The 16823-nt window shown below is 36.1% G+C and overlaps 1 protein-coding gene across 1 annotated transcript; it reads right to left on the minus strand.

Moving 5' to 3' along the window:
- Positions 1-16454: 16454 nt before the first annotated feature.
- LOC104225544 (uncharacterized) lies at positions 16455-16823 on the minus strand. Its single transcript, XM_009777367.1, has one exon. It carries the CDS (start codon positions 16821-16823, stop codon positions 16455-16457), a length of 369 nt encoding a protein of 122 aa, XP_009775669.1.

A 16823-nucleotide genomic window follows, 5' to 3' on the forward strand; every position in this document is an offset into this window, starting at 1 on the left:
CAACCTATCAAATGTTGGTCACCAAAATGTTCCAAGAACATTTAGGGAAAACAATGGAGGTATATATAGACGATATGCTCGTCAAAACCCAGCGATCTCATGATCATATTTCTCATCTATCTGTTACATTTGAAATTTTGCGAAAATTTAATATGAAACTCAACCCAGAAAAATGTGCATTTGGAGTTGCATCAGGTAAGTTTTTGGGTTTTCTTGTTTCTAACCGTGGTATTGAAGTGAATCCTTCTCAGATCAAAGCAATAGAAGAAATCCCTGATATCCTTACTAATAAAAAGGAAGTACAAAGATTAACGGGAAGAATTGCAGCTTTGGGGAGATTTATTTCCAAATCCTCAGAAAGGTGTTTTAAGTTTTTCTCTGCACTCAAAAAGCAAGATCATTTTGAATGGAATGAAGATTGTCAACAAGCCCTTAGAAATTTGAAAGCTTATTTGTCAAAACCACCGTTGTTGGCAAAACCAAAGGTGGGGGAAAAACTTCTCATCTATCTGGCCGTATCTGAAGTCGCGGTGAGTGCTGTTTTAGTCCGCAAGGACCAAGGTAAACAATCTCCTATTTATTATGTAAGTAAGTCCTTATTGGAAGCTGAGACACGATACCCACAGCTAGAAAAATTAGCATTAGCTTTGATCATGGCATCCAGAAAATTAAGACCTTATTTTCAATGTCATCCCATTAATGTAGTTACTGCTTTTCCGCTTCGAAATATTTTGCATAAACACGAACTTTCAGGAAGATTAACAAAATGGGCTATAGAACTAAGTGAATATGAAGTTGTTTATCAACCCAGAACCGCTATAAAATCTCAAGTACTAGCTGATTTCGTGGCTGATTTTAGCCAGGTGATGTATTTAGAAGCAGAAAAAGAATTACTAGTTTTTAATGGTGCAAACCCGGGGACTTGGGTTTTATTCACTGATGGTTCATCTAATGTAAAAGGGGCAGGCCTAGGGATAGTCCTCGTACCACCTGCGGGTGAGACTATTAGACAGGCTATAAAATGTCATTCTATAACTAACAATGAAGCAGAGTATGAGGCTGTAATTGCAGGTTTAGAATTGGCACGAGAACTCGGTATAACACAAATTATAATCAAGAGTGATTCTCAACTCGTGGTCAATCAAATGCTGGGGACTTATACAGCCAGAGAGACGCGAATGCAAGAATACCTCGCAAAGGTACGGGAGTTAATAAAGCAATTCCAAACTTGGAAAGTAGTGCAGATCCCAAGAGATGAGAATGTAGAGGCAGATGCTTTAGCAAATCTCGCATCTGCCGCAGACGTAGCAAACAATACAAATGCTTCAGTCATACATTTATTTCATTCCGTTCTCGAATCTGATAAAAACGAGGTAAATTTTAATCATTTAATATGGGATTGGAGAAACGAAATTGTTGCCTTTTTACAGCATGGTACCGTGCCTAATGACAAAGGAAAGGCTCACGTGCTTCGTAAAAAAACTGCTCGATATTGTTTATATCAAGGAAATCTTTATCGAAAGATGTTCGGTGGACCACTAGCAAGGTGTCTCGGACCCTCTCAAACAGAATATGTGATGAGAGAAGTGTACGAAGGACATTGTGGGAATCACGCAAGGGGACGGTCACTGGTAAGAACATTAATTCGCACAGGAATTATTGGCCTAAGATGGAAGAAGAAGCAACCAGTTTCGTGTCAAAATGTGATAAATGTCAAAGGTACGACAACAATATGCACAGACCAGCTGAGTTACTACATCCTGTTATAGCCCCGTGGCCCTTTATGAAATGAGGAATGGATATCGTAGGTCCACTTCCACAAGCAAAAGGTCAGGTAAAGTTTCTACTTGTACTTACAGATTATTTCACTAAATGGGTAGAAGCAGGGGCATTTAAACAGGTACGAGAGAAGGAAGTTAAAGACTTCATATGGCGAAATATAATATGCCGCTTTGGAGCACCAAAGGAGATCGTGTGTGACAATGGACCACAATTCATTGGAGCTCAAATCACAGAATTTCTTCGAAGTTGGCAGATCAAAAGGATAACGTCTACGCCATACCATCCAGTAGGTAATGGACAAGCGGAATCTACTAACAAAGTCATTATCAACAACTTGAAGAAGAGGTTACAGGATTCAAAAGGTAATTGGCCTGAGGTGTTACCTGGAGTATTATGGGCTTATCGTACAACGACCAAAACATCCACTGGAGAAACACCATTTTCAATGGTTTATGGTGCGGAAGCCTTAATTCCAGTTGAAATAGGTAAGCCAAGCACACGGTACGATCAGGCAACGGAGGAATCTAATGATGAAGAGATGCGGGTCAACCTTGATTTACTTGAAGGAAGAAGAGAAGTTGCATTGATAAGGATGGCAGCACAAAAGCAAGTAATTGAACGATATTACAATAGGAAAGCACACCTCAGATTTTTCAAAATTGGGGACGTCGTGCTTAAAAAGGTGTTCCAATTTGCAAAGGCTGCTAACTCAGGAAAGCTAAGTCCAACGTGGGAAGGACCGTACAAAGTCCGTGACATTGCGGGAAAAGGAGCATATCAGTTGGAGACAATGGACGGTAAAGTTTTACCCTCACATTGGAATGTCGTCCACTTAAAAAGATATTACTTTTGAGAAAGTACCTACGGTCAGGTATAACCATGTTAAAATTTCTCTCTTGGATTATTAATATTTTACTAACGATTTTAGATGCTAGGCAAAACACCCTAACTCGTGCCAAATGATGAGTCACAACCTGCAAGGTAAAATGGAGTATTCTTAAATTCCCAGCCCAGTGTTACAATTAATCTGATGGAAATACACACGAGTTAGGTAGTCTTCATCTATAATCACACCTCCGAGTCCCGTATATCTTTCTGTTTCAGGAAAAGGGCCAAAGTAAAAGAAATAAACAAGTGCTCGAGGCTTCATACTTCACCGCTCAAACACTTGGGGGACTACATATTGTACACAGATACGTGTAGAAGTGCAGATACGAATATCGAACAAAAGTCGGCCACAAAGAGACAAGTGTTGAGAAAAAGTTACGAAGTCTTCAGCATTCATGAGAATAACAGAGTCATCTCTCAAAACTCATAAACAAAGTCACCTCTCAAACCCTTCTTAATATATAAAGATAGGGTCATGACTATGTACTGAAACAGGTTATGAAGAAAAACCTTGTTTATTCTATGTTATGTACAAATCTGTTACAAGAAAAACAGTTACGAGAAAGTTATAGATGTATTGTAATACATGTAATAGTCAAACACTTGTTAAAGTTCATGAATAAAAACTTGCCAAAGTTGTTTCATACAAAACATGTGTATTCCTATTTCTTTCATCGTATTATAACACCATTATGAAGTTGAGACGTCTTCTTCATTAAGTGTCGATAAAATAAAAGGGCCCTCTTTTATAAGCCTCATGTTGATAATCCATGAGAAGAATCATAAAGCATTTTAAAAGGATAAAAATGCTAAGCTATTCTATAAGTCCTAGATAAATGGGCAAGAATAAAATATACAGAAGTACTAATAAAAACTTCTTAATATAAAAGACTAAGTACAAACTTAGTCAGCAAAATATTTGTTTTTTACAAATGCCCCATTATGATAACTGGGGACTTCGTCAAAAGATCCCTTAAAGTTGCCAAGGGATAACACCACAAATTAATAAAAACAAAAACAACAATTTCATTTTCAGCTAGTCACTGAAGGGGTTGGAACATCAGAAGTTGCAATTTCATTTTCAAGAATCACAGGAGCTTCAGCTTCTATGGAATGTGTCATAGAAGTTTCACCCTCGGGAGCCGGAATTGCAACCTCAATTGCTGCAGTAGCCACTTCTTCATTTAAAAGCTCTTCCGTTCCAGGAGCTTCAAGTGCAGGAGAAGGAGTATCAACAGGTTGTTGACTTTTCTCGATAGTGTCTAAGACTTTGGCTTGTTCAGATTGCAAATCGAAGCTTTCCTGAGCAGCTTCCATCAGAGCATCACGGCGAGATTTCAGGAAAGCTCAACTCACCTCTATGTTGAAGCTCTCCTCCAGAAGTCCATACTCCCTTTCCCGCTGTGAGCACGTGATTTTTGCCCCGCAAGAACTACTCCCCTCGCGGGGGCGGAAAAAGGAGGTGTGACACCCATATAGCAAGATCATTCTTCAATATTTGATGTTCAGCTAAATGGGAATCAAAGGAAGCTTCAAGGGAGGCATGAGAGCTCTTCAAAGCTCGAATCTCGTCAGAGGAGGTATGTAAGTCAGCTTGAGCTTGAGTCAAGCTTTGCACTAATTCTCCTGCATATTCTTCTTTCTTGGCTAAAAGTGCCTTAAGCTCCCTGACTTCTTCACTAGCCTTTGATAATTGTTCTGACATTGAGCACTCCAAAAGCTCTTTATCTCTTTTAAATTGGCTTGAATAAGCCTTGGCAGTCGCTAGTTTAGAAGTCAAACCACGCTTTTGCTGCTCCAGGAGATTTCTACTTTCTTGCAACTCGTCTATGGTCCCCTGAGCATTCTCAAACTATTCTTTCCAATTAGTTGCTTCAAGCTGGGCTCCCCTGGCTATTTCCTCAGCCTCATGGATTGATTTTTCAGACTCATGGGTTTTTCTTTCCAGAAGGGAAATTCTTCCCATCAATTCGGTACCAATAAGGTTAGCCTATAAAGACAACTCATAGAAATGAGGATTTGTAAGATCGAAAATAAAAAACTTGTTGGTAAAGGAAAAATACCTTCAAAGTAGAATGAACTATGTCATTCATCAGAGTCAGGCAGTTGTGGCTCTCCATCTTCTTCTTCTCAATATCACAGATTAGAGGCTCGGGCCAAACATCAGCTCTACCAGTCTTTCTCAAAAGGCTATAGTTAGCAGGAACTTCAAGAGTAACACTTCTCATAGCCATGGTTCTACTGCTAGAACCTGCCTCTGTATGCTGAATGAAGGGAGGAGGAGCCATGGAAGGAGGAGTAGTAGAAAAGGAAAACACAACAGCGGGAGCCATAAGAGTCAAAGAAGGGATGGAAAGAGAAGATGAAGAAACTGGCACAGGAACGGAAGCAGGTGCAGTTAAAACTAGCAAAGGAATGGAGGAAATAGGAACGAATGAGGAGAGAGGAGCTTCATCAAAAACAAGGCCGGGCTCACTACTCTCAAAACCGCTATCAAAAAGACGATGAGTTAATTCATTGGTATCTTTTGGTACGGTTTCCTCGTCAGAATGAATCAAAACAGGCTCGGTGGACGAAGTTTGAGCAGGGGTATCCTCAATTTCATCACTATTAATGATTCGTCTCCTAACTCTTGGCCTGGCAATTAAAGAGGTATCTTCCTCTTCCTCATTCTCAGAACTTTTCTCCTATAGCTTTCCTTTTGGGAAGCGAAGCTCGAGCTTTGTTCAAATCAAGTGCAGCATTAGCAGACATGCGAATGACCATAGCTACTTCAGTTGTCATTCCTCTAACACCAAATCCTGATCAAAAGAAGGATACATAATCAACATTGAGAAACATGTGCTTGGCATGTAAAAAAAACGTGTAAAAAGGGACATACCATGTGTTTTCACCTTCCAGCCATGTAAAGAAGAAATTGATTTCCAAGTTCTTTGATCCTTAGGAGCAATCTTCAAAATTGAATCTACCCAACGACGGAAGTTAGGAATAAGTTCCACATCTCCCATGGTTGCTACAAAAAACCAAAAAGAGACGAAGTGAGAAAAAGAATCAGAATTCTCAAAAAGAGGTACGGTAAATAAAAGGAAACTTACGTGCAAAATTCCACTTCTCAGGAAAGGGAATATTCGTTTCACCAAGTAAGTCCACCGTACGTACAGCAACGTAACGGGTGTACCATCCACGATCCCTGTTATCTTCAGGGTTTACCAAAACCTTTTTGCTTCTTGCAGTTAAGGTAAAAATCCCATGGCGCATTAAATTGGGATGGTATAAATGAATAAGGTGAGAAAGGGTGAAGTCAACATTGGCTTTGGCAGATAAGTATCTCAGACAAGCCACTGCTCTCCATACTAGGGGACCGACTTGGGCCAAACAGATTTTAAAGAAATGAAAAAAGTTAACAATGACTGGGTCAACCGGAGGATTAAAGCCCAAAGTAAATAGGTAAGTATAAACGAAAGAATAACCATTTCTAAAGGAAGAAATTCTTTGATTTGGGGAAGGAATTGACATTCGTAGACTATTGCTCCAGTTACAATCCCTTCTGATGGTAGGGATTGTAAGCTCGGTTACTAATGAGGGATAAGTGTCAGCTTTTTCTAAATTTACAATTTGCCTTTGAAGAGACGTTCTATCACTCCCAAAAGACAAATCATTGGGAACAATTTCATCGACTAAAGGTTCTTGAGAAGAATCAAGGATTTCTTTAACTTTAGAAGAAGGGGTCTTCGGAATAGAACTCACAATATTAAGAGAAGAAGAAGCAGGACCAGATAAACTATCACGAGCGGATCCTAGGCCCAAGCTCCGAAGCCTACCTCCTCTGCCTCTCCTATGTTTTGTAGGGGCATTGGGAAAGTGATCAAGAATTGGAACTTTTCTAGGGTTAGGGTTTGGAGATGACATTGTTGAAGAAAGATGTACTAAAAGGGGGAGAAAATACAAGTAAGTAAGAAATTGCTTGTTGAAGATCTATGAAGAAGAAGGTAAACGAAGGAGGGTTAAAAATGCTTATAATGACAACCGTCAAACTTAGAAGTGCAATGAAGGAAAGCCTATAATAAAGGCAACTATCATTTCGTGAATAGTGTGAATGAAGAAGTCTCGAAAAAAAAGGGGTAGAATTGCATAATCAATCAGAAGGTGACACGTATATAAAACATTAAATGGAAGGGATAATTGAAGCGTCAGTATTTGTCATAATATTAATTACGGCAAAAATTCCCTTTTTATGAAAATCCACTTCCCAATTATTTACTTGATAAATAAATGGAAAGTGGGGGGACTATCTGTATTGGGAAAAAACTGAATTTACATTTTAGGTGACGTGGCATGACACGTGGACTGGTCAAACGGTCAAAACACAATAAATAGCCAAGAGGCACGGGTGACAACAGATAAGGGAAAAAGAAAGCAACATTAGCACGGACCGTTACTAAAATAGGTACGAGTCTCGTACCTATCCAAGTCATCTAAAGGCCGAAGATCGGAAGAAGTTGAAGATACGAATCTGATGACGTAAAAGAGTATAAAAATAACATTAAATATCAAATACATTAGAATATTTGTTTTAAAAAGAAATGATTGTGTAACGTTTCTTTTAATGTCATTTATTGCTCATAATTGTCTCATTAAGACAAATGCATTACCTTCTCCTAGGATTAGCTATAAAAGGAGAAGAACTCACCATCTGTAGGGATACGAAATATTATTGGAATCTTACTGAAATACAAAACTATTTACTGCTTCACCATCATTCTCAAAAGTATTTTATTTTCGTCTCCTGATTATCAGTAACCCGAATTTCTTTTTAAGCTTTGACCAAAGACTCAGATTTTTGGTTAAACATCTAGGACTTTAGTAATCAACGCCAGCGAAACCTCCGTTGCCTCTAGCGGTACTTCAGTGGCCATTGATTTTTGCCTCAACCTCCTGTGCTGATTTTTCACGAATGGAGAGGCATAATGGAATTGTTGGAAAGAGACTCAGGTTATGGAACTGGAGTTTTATTTAGAGAAAAATAATAAAAAGAATATTTTATGACTTAAGGGTAGCATGTAACCATAAATACATATTTGGCTATAAAAATCAAAAGGTAGTTATGGAATATAATTTCTTAAAAGAGTATTTATTTAAAATAAATAAAGTTTCAACCTTTGTTATATGAGGTAAAAATTCCTTTAATTAACATGCACTATCACGGTAACAAAATTTTACACTATGCAATCACTTAAAAGTAATTACAAGTAACTATTATAACATTATAAACTAATGAACCTTAAAATATAATAAATAACTTGTTATAACATGTAAAACTATATTAATAGTATAAATTATTAAATTATCGGTCTATATAAGTTATTAACAGGGTATAGTACAATGTTCATCACTTGCACCATAGGCGGAGCCATAGTGTGGGTTACGGGTTCGGCGGAACCCAGTAGATTTGGTTCAAATCATGTATTTATCTTAAAATTTTCATTAAATATGTACAAATTATTAATTTGGAACCCATTAACTTAGAAGGATTAGGATCCCGAACTTATAAAATTGAAATCTTGGTTCTACCTCTGACTTAGACAAACTACCAACTAGCAAAGTTTAAAGTCATAGAAAGAGATATAATTATTACAATTTTGATATTCAAGATGGAAAGATGACCTTATTTCCCTTTATCACACCCTGCATTCTTTTAGTAGGAAAGAGAATTGTTTATTTTTGTCTTTAGAAAAGAAAAAAGCAACGGTTAATGGATATCTCATTGCAGAATTTGAGGCATGAATGGTGGTGTAAAGAGCAACACAAATTTATTGTTAAAAAAACAGGAACCTCTTTGTCTTTCTTCAACGGAAAAACTAATATAATAAGAAATAAATGGTCTTGCAAATATGAACAAAAGGTCTTTAAAAAGTCGGATATATTGGTGATTTGTGGGGCAATGAGTCAATAACATGTCTCGTGTTACTTCCCTATCCGTCCAAAAATTGACCGCCCACTTAATTTCTTTATATTTAGGTAAAAGACATAAGCTAAACAATGATTTAAAAAGAGCGGGAGCGTGAACATTTTACTTATTTTAGACCGACATTGTGAATGTTAAAAAAAAAAAATTGAATCTCTAGATATTATCTATATATATATCTATACTATATTAAAAACACAAAGGCTCTATCGAAATGTCGTTCGTCTTTTTTACTCTTTAAAAATAAGTTTCACATTGGATAAAATAGTAATTTAATATTTTCCTAAAATTATAAGTTAATTATTTTCCTAATATTTAGGACTTTTAAATCAACTAAAATTTAGTTATTAAATCTTTCCTTATTTGAATTATATGAAGGTTCCTAATATTTAAGAACTTAATTCACCTAAGGATTTTGTATCTAGACTTCTAAGTTCTAATCCTAAATAGACTATCCAAGTTAGAATAGAACAGTTCACCAATACGTCAAAATATAAAATTTATTAGATAATATTTGAGAATTATCACTCGTTAGGAATTTTGGAGTAGCAACTATGAATATGATAAGGCACATAAGAAACGAAAACAGCAGACATGAAATAACTTGAGCTTGCATACGTTAATTTCAAATGTATTCTCATTCTTTCTTCCTTATTTTTCTTTTAATAGTAATAATAATAGAAATAATGAAGATTAGTATAATATTTAAAAAGTACACTGATCATAATTATAATAAATTACTAATAAAATATTTAAGAATACAAAAGAAAGAGAAAGAGTGAGAGAGGAAGAAAAGTTATAGACAGAAGTTAACGATACTAATAATTCTACAAACACAAAGATTCAAACGTAAAATATTAAATTATTGTTTTACGCTTTAAAAATATAATTTTTATCGAATAAAATTTATAATTATAATTACTTATTTAAAACTACGGAGGAGATAATACGAAAATTTTGAATCAACAGAAACTTAACTATTTCCTTTAAGGTTGAGAAATAATAATTAAGTCTTTAAATTAATTTATTAGCAAAAGAATTTAATTTAATTATTTTTTAAATTTGGCATATAAGTAAAATTATTTTAAGTTGACTAAACTCGTAGGACATAAATTTGTTTCAATAGCAAGAGCATTAGCGGTGAAAGAAATAAAAAAAAATAGAGTAAAATTATAGTATTGATAGTCAAACCGATAAATATATGACTTTGAAGCAATAAGAATGACATAGTAAAAGACAATAAACTATTCTAAACGAGTTGATATTTATTATTATACACTTATTTCAATAAATAACAACCTCGCTATATATTCTATATATTAAGTTATTTGTGTAAAATATTAAGTCAATTACCCATTTTTAGCTATAGCGTCAATCGTTTTCTCAAAAACAAAGAAAAATTTAATTTTAATTTATTTTATTGAATTTATTTATTGAGATGGGGTATACGCGCAACGTTAATTGTCGGGACTTCTACTTACCATGGTCGTCTGAAGCTTTTTAATTTTGTCTCAGACTGAGTTAGGTCGAATTAATTGATAATTTTGTCTTTAAAAATATTTTCATAAATCATACTATCTTATAAGCATGAACACTTTTAGGTGAAGTTAGTTTACTAAAATGTCCTTCAAAAGCTGAAAGACCATTTTACCCTTCACTAAACATTACTCCTATAAAATTATATTTTTGTTAAATTATTTTTTTCCCAACTATTAAATGATAAATATACGTTACAATGAACGTGGCTGAAATCCTACTATTAAATGATTCTACTGCTAAAGTAAATGCAGTAAAAAAGAACATATGTATTCAGTAAGATTTTTGGGTTCTATTTGTCATTATATCTTGTCTATCTCATCCGTTAAGAAATTCGTATGTTACCAATTTAAAATGATAATCAATTCTCTTATCTACTAAACAAAATATATTATTAACCTATTCTCCTAAAATTCCTCTATTTTTCTTCTTTTACGTTATGTTTCTTAGGTTTCCCTTTGTAAAATTCCCCATCCTAATTTTCATTATAACTCCTATTTTATGTCTCCTCCTTCCCCCCTCCCTTTCCCTTCTTTGTGATACGTATTTTTCCCTCCCAGTAATTACCCTTTTAAATAACATAAATGTATTCTATTAATTAAACTAAATATCCTATTTAATAAAATAAAAAACTAATGCCTAGGAAAAAGGCAACGCTTTATGGTCTGTTGTTAAGAAAGGTTGTTTCTAAGTTGCTTAGAGTTGCCACCGTTTCAAATGCCTACAAACAGCTCTCAACGTTTCATAATTCTCATTAACTGTCAAAATTATAAGTTAATTAAACATTACACTTTTATCACTCCAGATATTCATTTCTTTCTTCACTTGCATGCTTGATACAACGGGGTTTTACTAATCAATTTTTTGTGGCTATTGAGAGTAGCAGTCAAGAATCATAATGGAACATACCTGTACTTTTCTTTTGTGAGAATTACTGAAAATTTCTTGGTTCATTCTTTTCGATTCCTCAATTTGGTAATTCATTTTTTCTCTTCCCGTTCTTTCAGTTCTTGGTATCCATTACTTAGTTTACAAGGTAATAGATATTCAAACTATTCAAAAATCTTATTATTTTTATATTTAATTGTTTACTCAACTATTCTTTTAATATTATTTTGCAAATACATGACTTGGTATACACGTGCAATGCACGTGCCGAGAAACTAGTTATGTAAATATATAAGGACATCATCCACTTCTTAGCATGAAATGTAACGTGTTCTAAACCTGACCAACTTCTTAATTACTCCAAACGACTTGAGAAATAATATTGGAAGGGCCAACCATCACAAGATCTTATAAAGAAGTGTAAAGATCGTTACTGAGAGCAGAGCAATTTGAGCTCAGCCATGTCTGCCATGGCAAGTGGAGAAGCTTCTAGAACTGAAAGAAGAAAATGGATAAGAAGGAGACCAGGAAAATGATGAAAAGAAGCTCGAGAGCTTTTTCTGATACCTCATAGAGTATATATACACATGTACTTTTACAGCTGGCAACAACTAATTCTAACAATGACACTAACTAGCTCTAACTAACTACTTGAACAATAAATATCTCAATACCCCCCTCAAGCTGGAGGTGGTGAAAACACTGCCAACTTGGCTAAAACACCTGAATGTTTGACACCTGTTAAAGCCTTGGTAAGAATGTCCACAAGTTGTTGATCAATTGCGATGTAATGCAATGAAATAAGGCCCTCTTGCAGCTGTTTCCTCACAAATGGCAGTCAACCTCGATGTGTTTGGTACGCTCGTGGAACATAGGATTTCTAGCTATGTGCAAGGCTGACAAACTATCACAGAATACTTGAATGGGGTGTATAGAGGTAACTCTTGGTTCAACCAAAAGTCTGCTTAGCCAAACCAGTTCACCAACTACCTTTCAAAGTGATTTGTACTCTGCCTCTGCTGAAGATAAGGAAACAACTTCCTACTTCTTGGACTTCCAACTGAGTAGGCTGTTTCCCAACAAAATAATGTACCCACTTACAGATCTTCTTGTGTCTGGATAGGATACCCAATCTGAGTCACAGAAGGCTCTAACAGTCTAATCTTCAGATTTGGACATATGGACTCCTAATGTAGGATCACCCTTGAGATACCTCAACAGATGGTAAGTAGCCTTCAAGTGGGGCTCTCTAGGATTTTGCATGAATTGGCTTAAATGTTGAACCCCAAAAGCTATGTCCAACCTAGTATTAGTAAAAAAATTTAACTTCCCTATTAGTTTCTTGTAAAAGGTTGGATCATCCAAAGGTTTACCCTCCTTGACTTTAAGCTTTTCATTAGGATCAAGTGGGGAGCTGAAAGTAGTATATTCCAAAATATTGTACTCTTTCAATAAGTCCAGAATAAATTTTCTTTGGGAAATGATTACACCATCAGGCTTATACAGTATTTCTAGGCCTAAGAACTAGTGCGAATTACCTAAGTCCTTTATCTTGAACTTGTCATGAAGAAAGGTTTTCAATTGTAGTATTTCCTCTAGATCTGTCCTTGTGACCAAGATGTCATCTACATAAGCTACCACATAAACCACAAAATCTCCATGTTGTTTGTGAAATAATAAATAGTCATTTAATAAGTGACTGAAACCTTTAGAACACAAGGCCTTAGTTAGTTTCTCATACCATTGTTTACTAGCTTGTTTGAGTCCATATAAAGACTTATTTAACTTGCAAACCAGTGATTTATCCTCCACCATAAGGCCTGGTGGAATCTGCATATACACATCTTCATGTAAATCCCCATGGAGAAAAGCATTGTTTACATCCAATTGGAACATTGCCCAATTGTTCTTTATTGTTACTGCAATCAGAGTTCTCACTGTGGTCATCTTCACCACAGGAGAAAATATTTCTATGAAATCTACACCTTCTTGATGAGTATAGCCCTTCACAACTAGCCTGACCTTATACCTATGTTTTATTTTGTAGACCCATCTACAACCTATTGCTTTCTTATCAGATGGAAGGGGTACTAAATTTAAGGTATTATTAGCATAAAGAGCCTCAAATTCTTGAATCATGGCTGCTTGCCAAGCAGAGCTGACAACAGCTTCCTCAAAGGAAGATGGCTCACTAATATTGAAAATCCTGTTTACCAAAGCCTGACTATTATGATTCATTGATTCATGGTCTATGTGGTGATATTTAGAAAACAAGGTACCGAGACAGAAAGAGTGTTTATCAGTGTTGCTGATTTTGTAGATATAATCTTTTATATATATCTGAGTTTTGTGTTTCCTCTGTGATCTTCTCAGGAGTATGGGAGGATGATGTACTAGTGAAGAATCAATGAGCGGAGGTGAATGTAGTGGAGATAGTGCAGAAGCGCTAGGAAGAGAAGTTGGAACTGGAGAAGTAGAAGGTGAATGAGGTGAAAAAGGAGGAGTAAGTACTGGATCATTATGACTAGCAGATTCATTAGAGGGGACAACATCAAAGTATGTAGGAAATGACTCAGATTTGGACTTGAAATGAATTTCAAAAGGAAAAATAAACTCATGAAAGATAACATCTCTGGTGATGTGTATTTTCTTGGTTGATAGGTCTAGGACTTTGTAGCCTTTGACACCAAAAGGATAGCCTAGAAAGACATGTAGGACAGATCTTGGTTCAAATTTGCTTAAGTGGACCTTGGGTGTTGTAGGAAAGCACAGGCAACCAAAGCTTCTCAGTTGTGTGTAATCTGGCTTTTTGCCATATAAGACTTCAAAAGGAGATTTGTTTTGGAGATATGTAGTAGGTAGTCTATTTATAATGTGAGTTATTGTTAGGACACGTTCCCCCAGTACTTCAAAGGCAATTTGGATTGGAAAAGTAAGGCTCTAGCTGTCTCAAAAAGGTATCTATGTTACCTCTCTACCACTCCATTTTGTTGTGGTATATAAGGACAAGTTCTTTGGTGTACAATTTCTTTTGACTGGAAGAAAGTATTGGTTTCTAAGTTGTTAAATTCTAGTCCATTATCAAACCTAATGGACTGGACTTTGGTTTTGAGCTGATTTTCAATTAGGGAAACGAATGCTTTGATTGTCTGTAGAGCATTACTCTTGCAAGCTAGTAGTTGAGTCCAAGTGGTTCTATTGTGATCATCTACTATAGTAATAAAGTATCTGTATTTGTCATGAGTATGTTCATGATATGGTCCCCATAGATCTACATGAAGTAATTCAAAGATTTTGGAAGAAGTACTGACTTTCTGAGGAAAGGGAAATCTTGTCTGTCTGGCCATGGGACAAATTGTACATATGAATGGTTGTTTCATATTTCCAAGACATTTCTCACTTTACCAATCTCCAGAGGCCTCTTCACTGAAGGGGCCTGCAGAAGATAAGTATTGTCAGTGAATGATGTCATCCCTTTGAGATATTTGGTCAACCAATAGACAAACACCGGATTGAACTTAAAAGAGGGAACAAAAAGGACTTTCTGTAATATTATTTTGGATGTAAGAACAACATCACCTATTTCAGATACTTTAACTTTGTATCCATTGGGTAAGACTATTAGAAGGGGATAAGGTAAGAATACGATATTAGACATTAGAGATGTTAAAGGTCATATTGGAGGCCCCTGAATCCAGTATCCATGTGTCAGTTTTGGACTCAAAGCATTTGCATGAAAGTTTACCAAAATCAATGGAAGAAGTGCACACTATCATACCTGCAAAGTTAGAAGCATTGATACTAGGTGAGTATGAGTTTCTTGATGATTTCCCAGCATCTCCATTCCTCCATGAAATGGTTGAAGTAAGCTTACAAGCTGTCCATATTGCTCTTCAGTGAGGTTCACATTTCTGCCATCATCTTGTGCCTTGCTTTCAATTTCCTTGCCATTAGTAGTTTCATCAGTAACTCCTTGCACACTAACTACTCTTTTCCCTCTGTTGTTGTATCTAGGACCTTGACCTTGGTTGTGGTTATTTGAGAATTATCTAGGAGTAAAATTCTGAGTAGAGTTTTGGTTGTTCTGTGGATAACCATGTAGCTTGTAACACTTATCTTTACTATGTCCTGGTCTTTTGCAGTAATCCCATATGAGTCTGCCTCTAGAAATTCCACGATAATTGTTGTCTGTTGGGAAGTTTGTCTTAAAGGAACTCTGTCCTGATGTACTCACATTCAATGAAGTTGAATCAACAGTTAAATGGTTAGTTGGCCTAATCTCCCTTTGTTTTTCATCCTGAACTAGAAGTGAAAAGGCTTGTGCTAAATTTGGTAATAGATTCATCATAAGTATGCTTCCTCGAACTACTGTGTATACTTCATTCAGTCCTATAAGAAATTATATTAGTCTCCTATCTTGTTCAGCCTTATATATACTCTATTTTGCCCCACAATTACAGATACAATTGCATTGATTTCTCTTATTCAAAGTGGCAAGCTCTTCCCAGAGTTTCTTCAACTTAGTGTAATAGGTAGGGGTGACAATTTGAGCCCAAACCAATCTAACCCGCCCAACTCTCCACTGACCTATTAATGGGTTAGGTTACAAATATTTTAGCTCATGGGTCAATTTGGGCTGAGCTCAAGTTAACCCGTTATATTTTATAACCCATTATGACCTATTAAGCAGCCCAACTGCAACCCATAAAACTCACCCAAAAACAAAAGGTATCTCAACCCAACTTATACAGAAATTTATTTAGTTGCCCCAATTTTACTTTTTTTTTTGTATTTTTAATTTTATGTGTTTTTGTTTTTCTGCACCATCCACCCACCCTGCTCCCCCTCCCGCAACCCCCCCCCCCCAAAAAAAAGAAATTTTTTACTTTTTTTTGTATTTTTAGTTTTTAGTTTTTTTTTCTGCACCACCAACCCCCCTCCCCCCTCCCTTTTAATTTTTTTTTTACTTTTTTTTCTATTTCAAAAAATAATTACGTTTTTTTTTAATTTTCAATTTCTGTTTTTTTCGTTTTTCGGCATCACCCCCCCCCCCCCCCAAATTTTTTTCGACTTACACATTTTAAGGTAAATGGCTTTTTTATGCAAGATGAGCATGGTTCTAAAATATGGGTCAAGTTGGGCGGGTTGGGTTATGACCCATTGTTTAGCCCATCTTGACCCAGCTCATCTTAGCCCAAGTACACTTTGGGTTGAGTAGGGCAATGACCCATTTATTGACCTAACCCATCTTGACCCGCCCAAATTCAGCCTAACCCGCCCATTTGCTGCCCCTAGACTAATAGGTAGTAATGTCAAGAGTACCTTGAGAAAGGTCATTGATCTCTTTCTGAATTTGATACAACCTCGCTCCATTAGTTTGTTCATAGCAATCCTCTCATTCCTTCAAAAGCTCAACCGCATCATTTGCATATTCTACACTATCTGCGATTTCTTTCGAAAGTGAGTTTAGAATCCAGGATGTCACCATGTTGTCACAACGCTCCCATTGTCGAAATTGTGGTGATGAAGGATCTGGTTGTCTGCACTCTCCACTTATGAAACTTAACTTGTTCTTCACAGACAAACCTCTCAACACACTCCTCCTCCAAGACCTGTACCCTATTCCGTCAAATGCAGTTGAAACCAACATAGCTCCTGGATTATCAGACAGGTGGAGGTACATAGGATCAAATCCTGTGCCCGTCGGAGTGACGGTGGCGGTAGTTTCCACTCCGGTTGAATCGTCTTGATCAATGACATCCAT

Source organism: Nicotiana sylvestris, chromosome 7 (genome assembly GCF_000393655.2).
Source record: "Nicotiana sylvestris chromosome 7, ASM39365v2, whole genome shotgun sequence".
Lineage (NCBI taxonomy): Eukaryota > Viridiplantae > Streptophyta > Magnoliopsida > Solanales > Solanaceae > Nicotiana > Nicotiana sylvestris.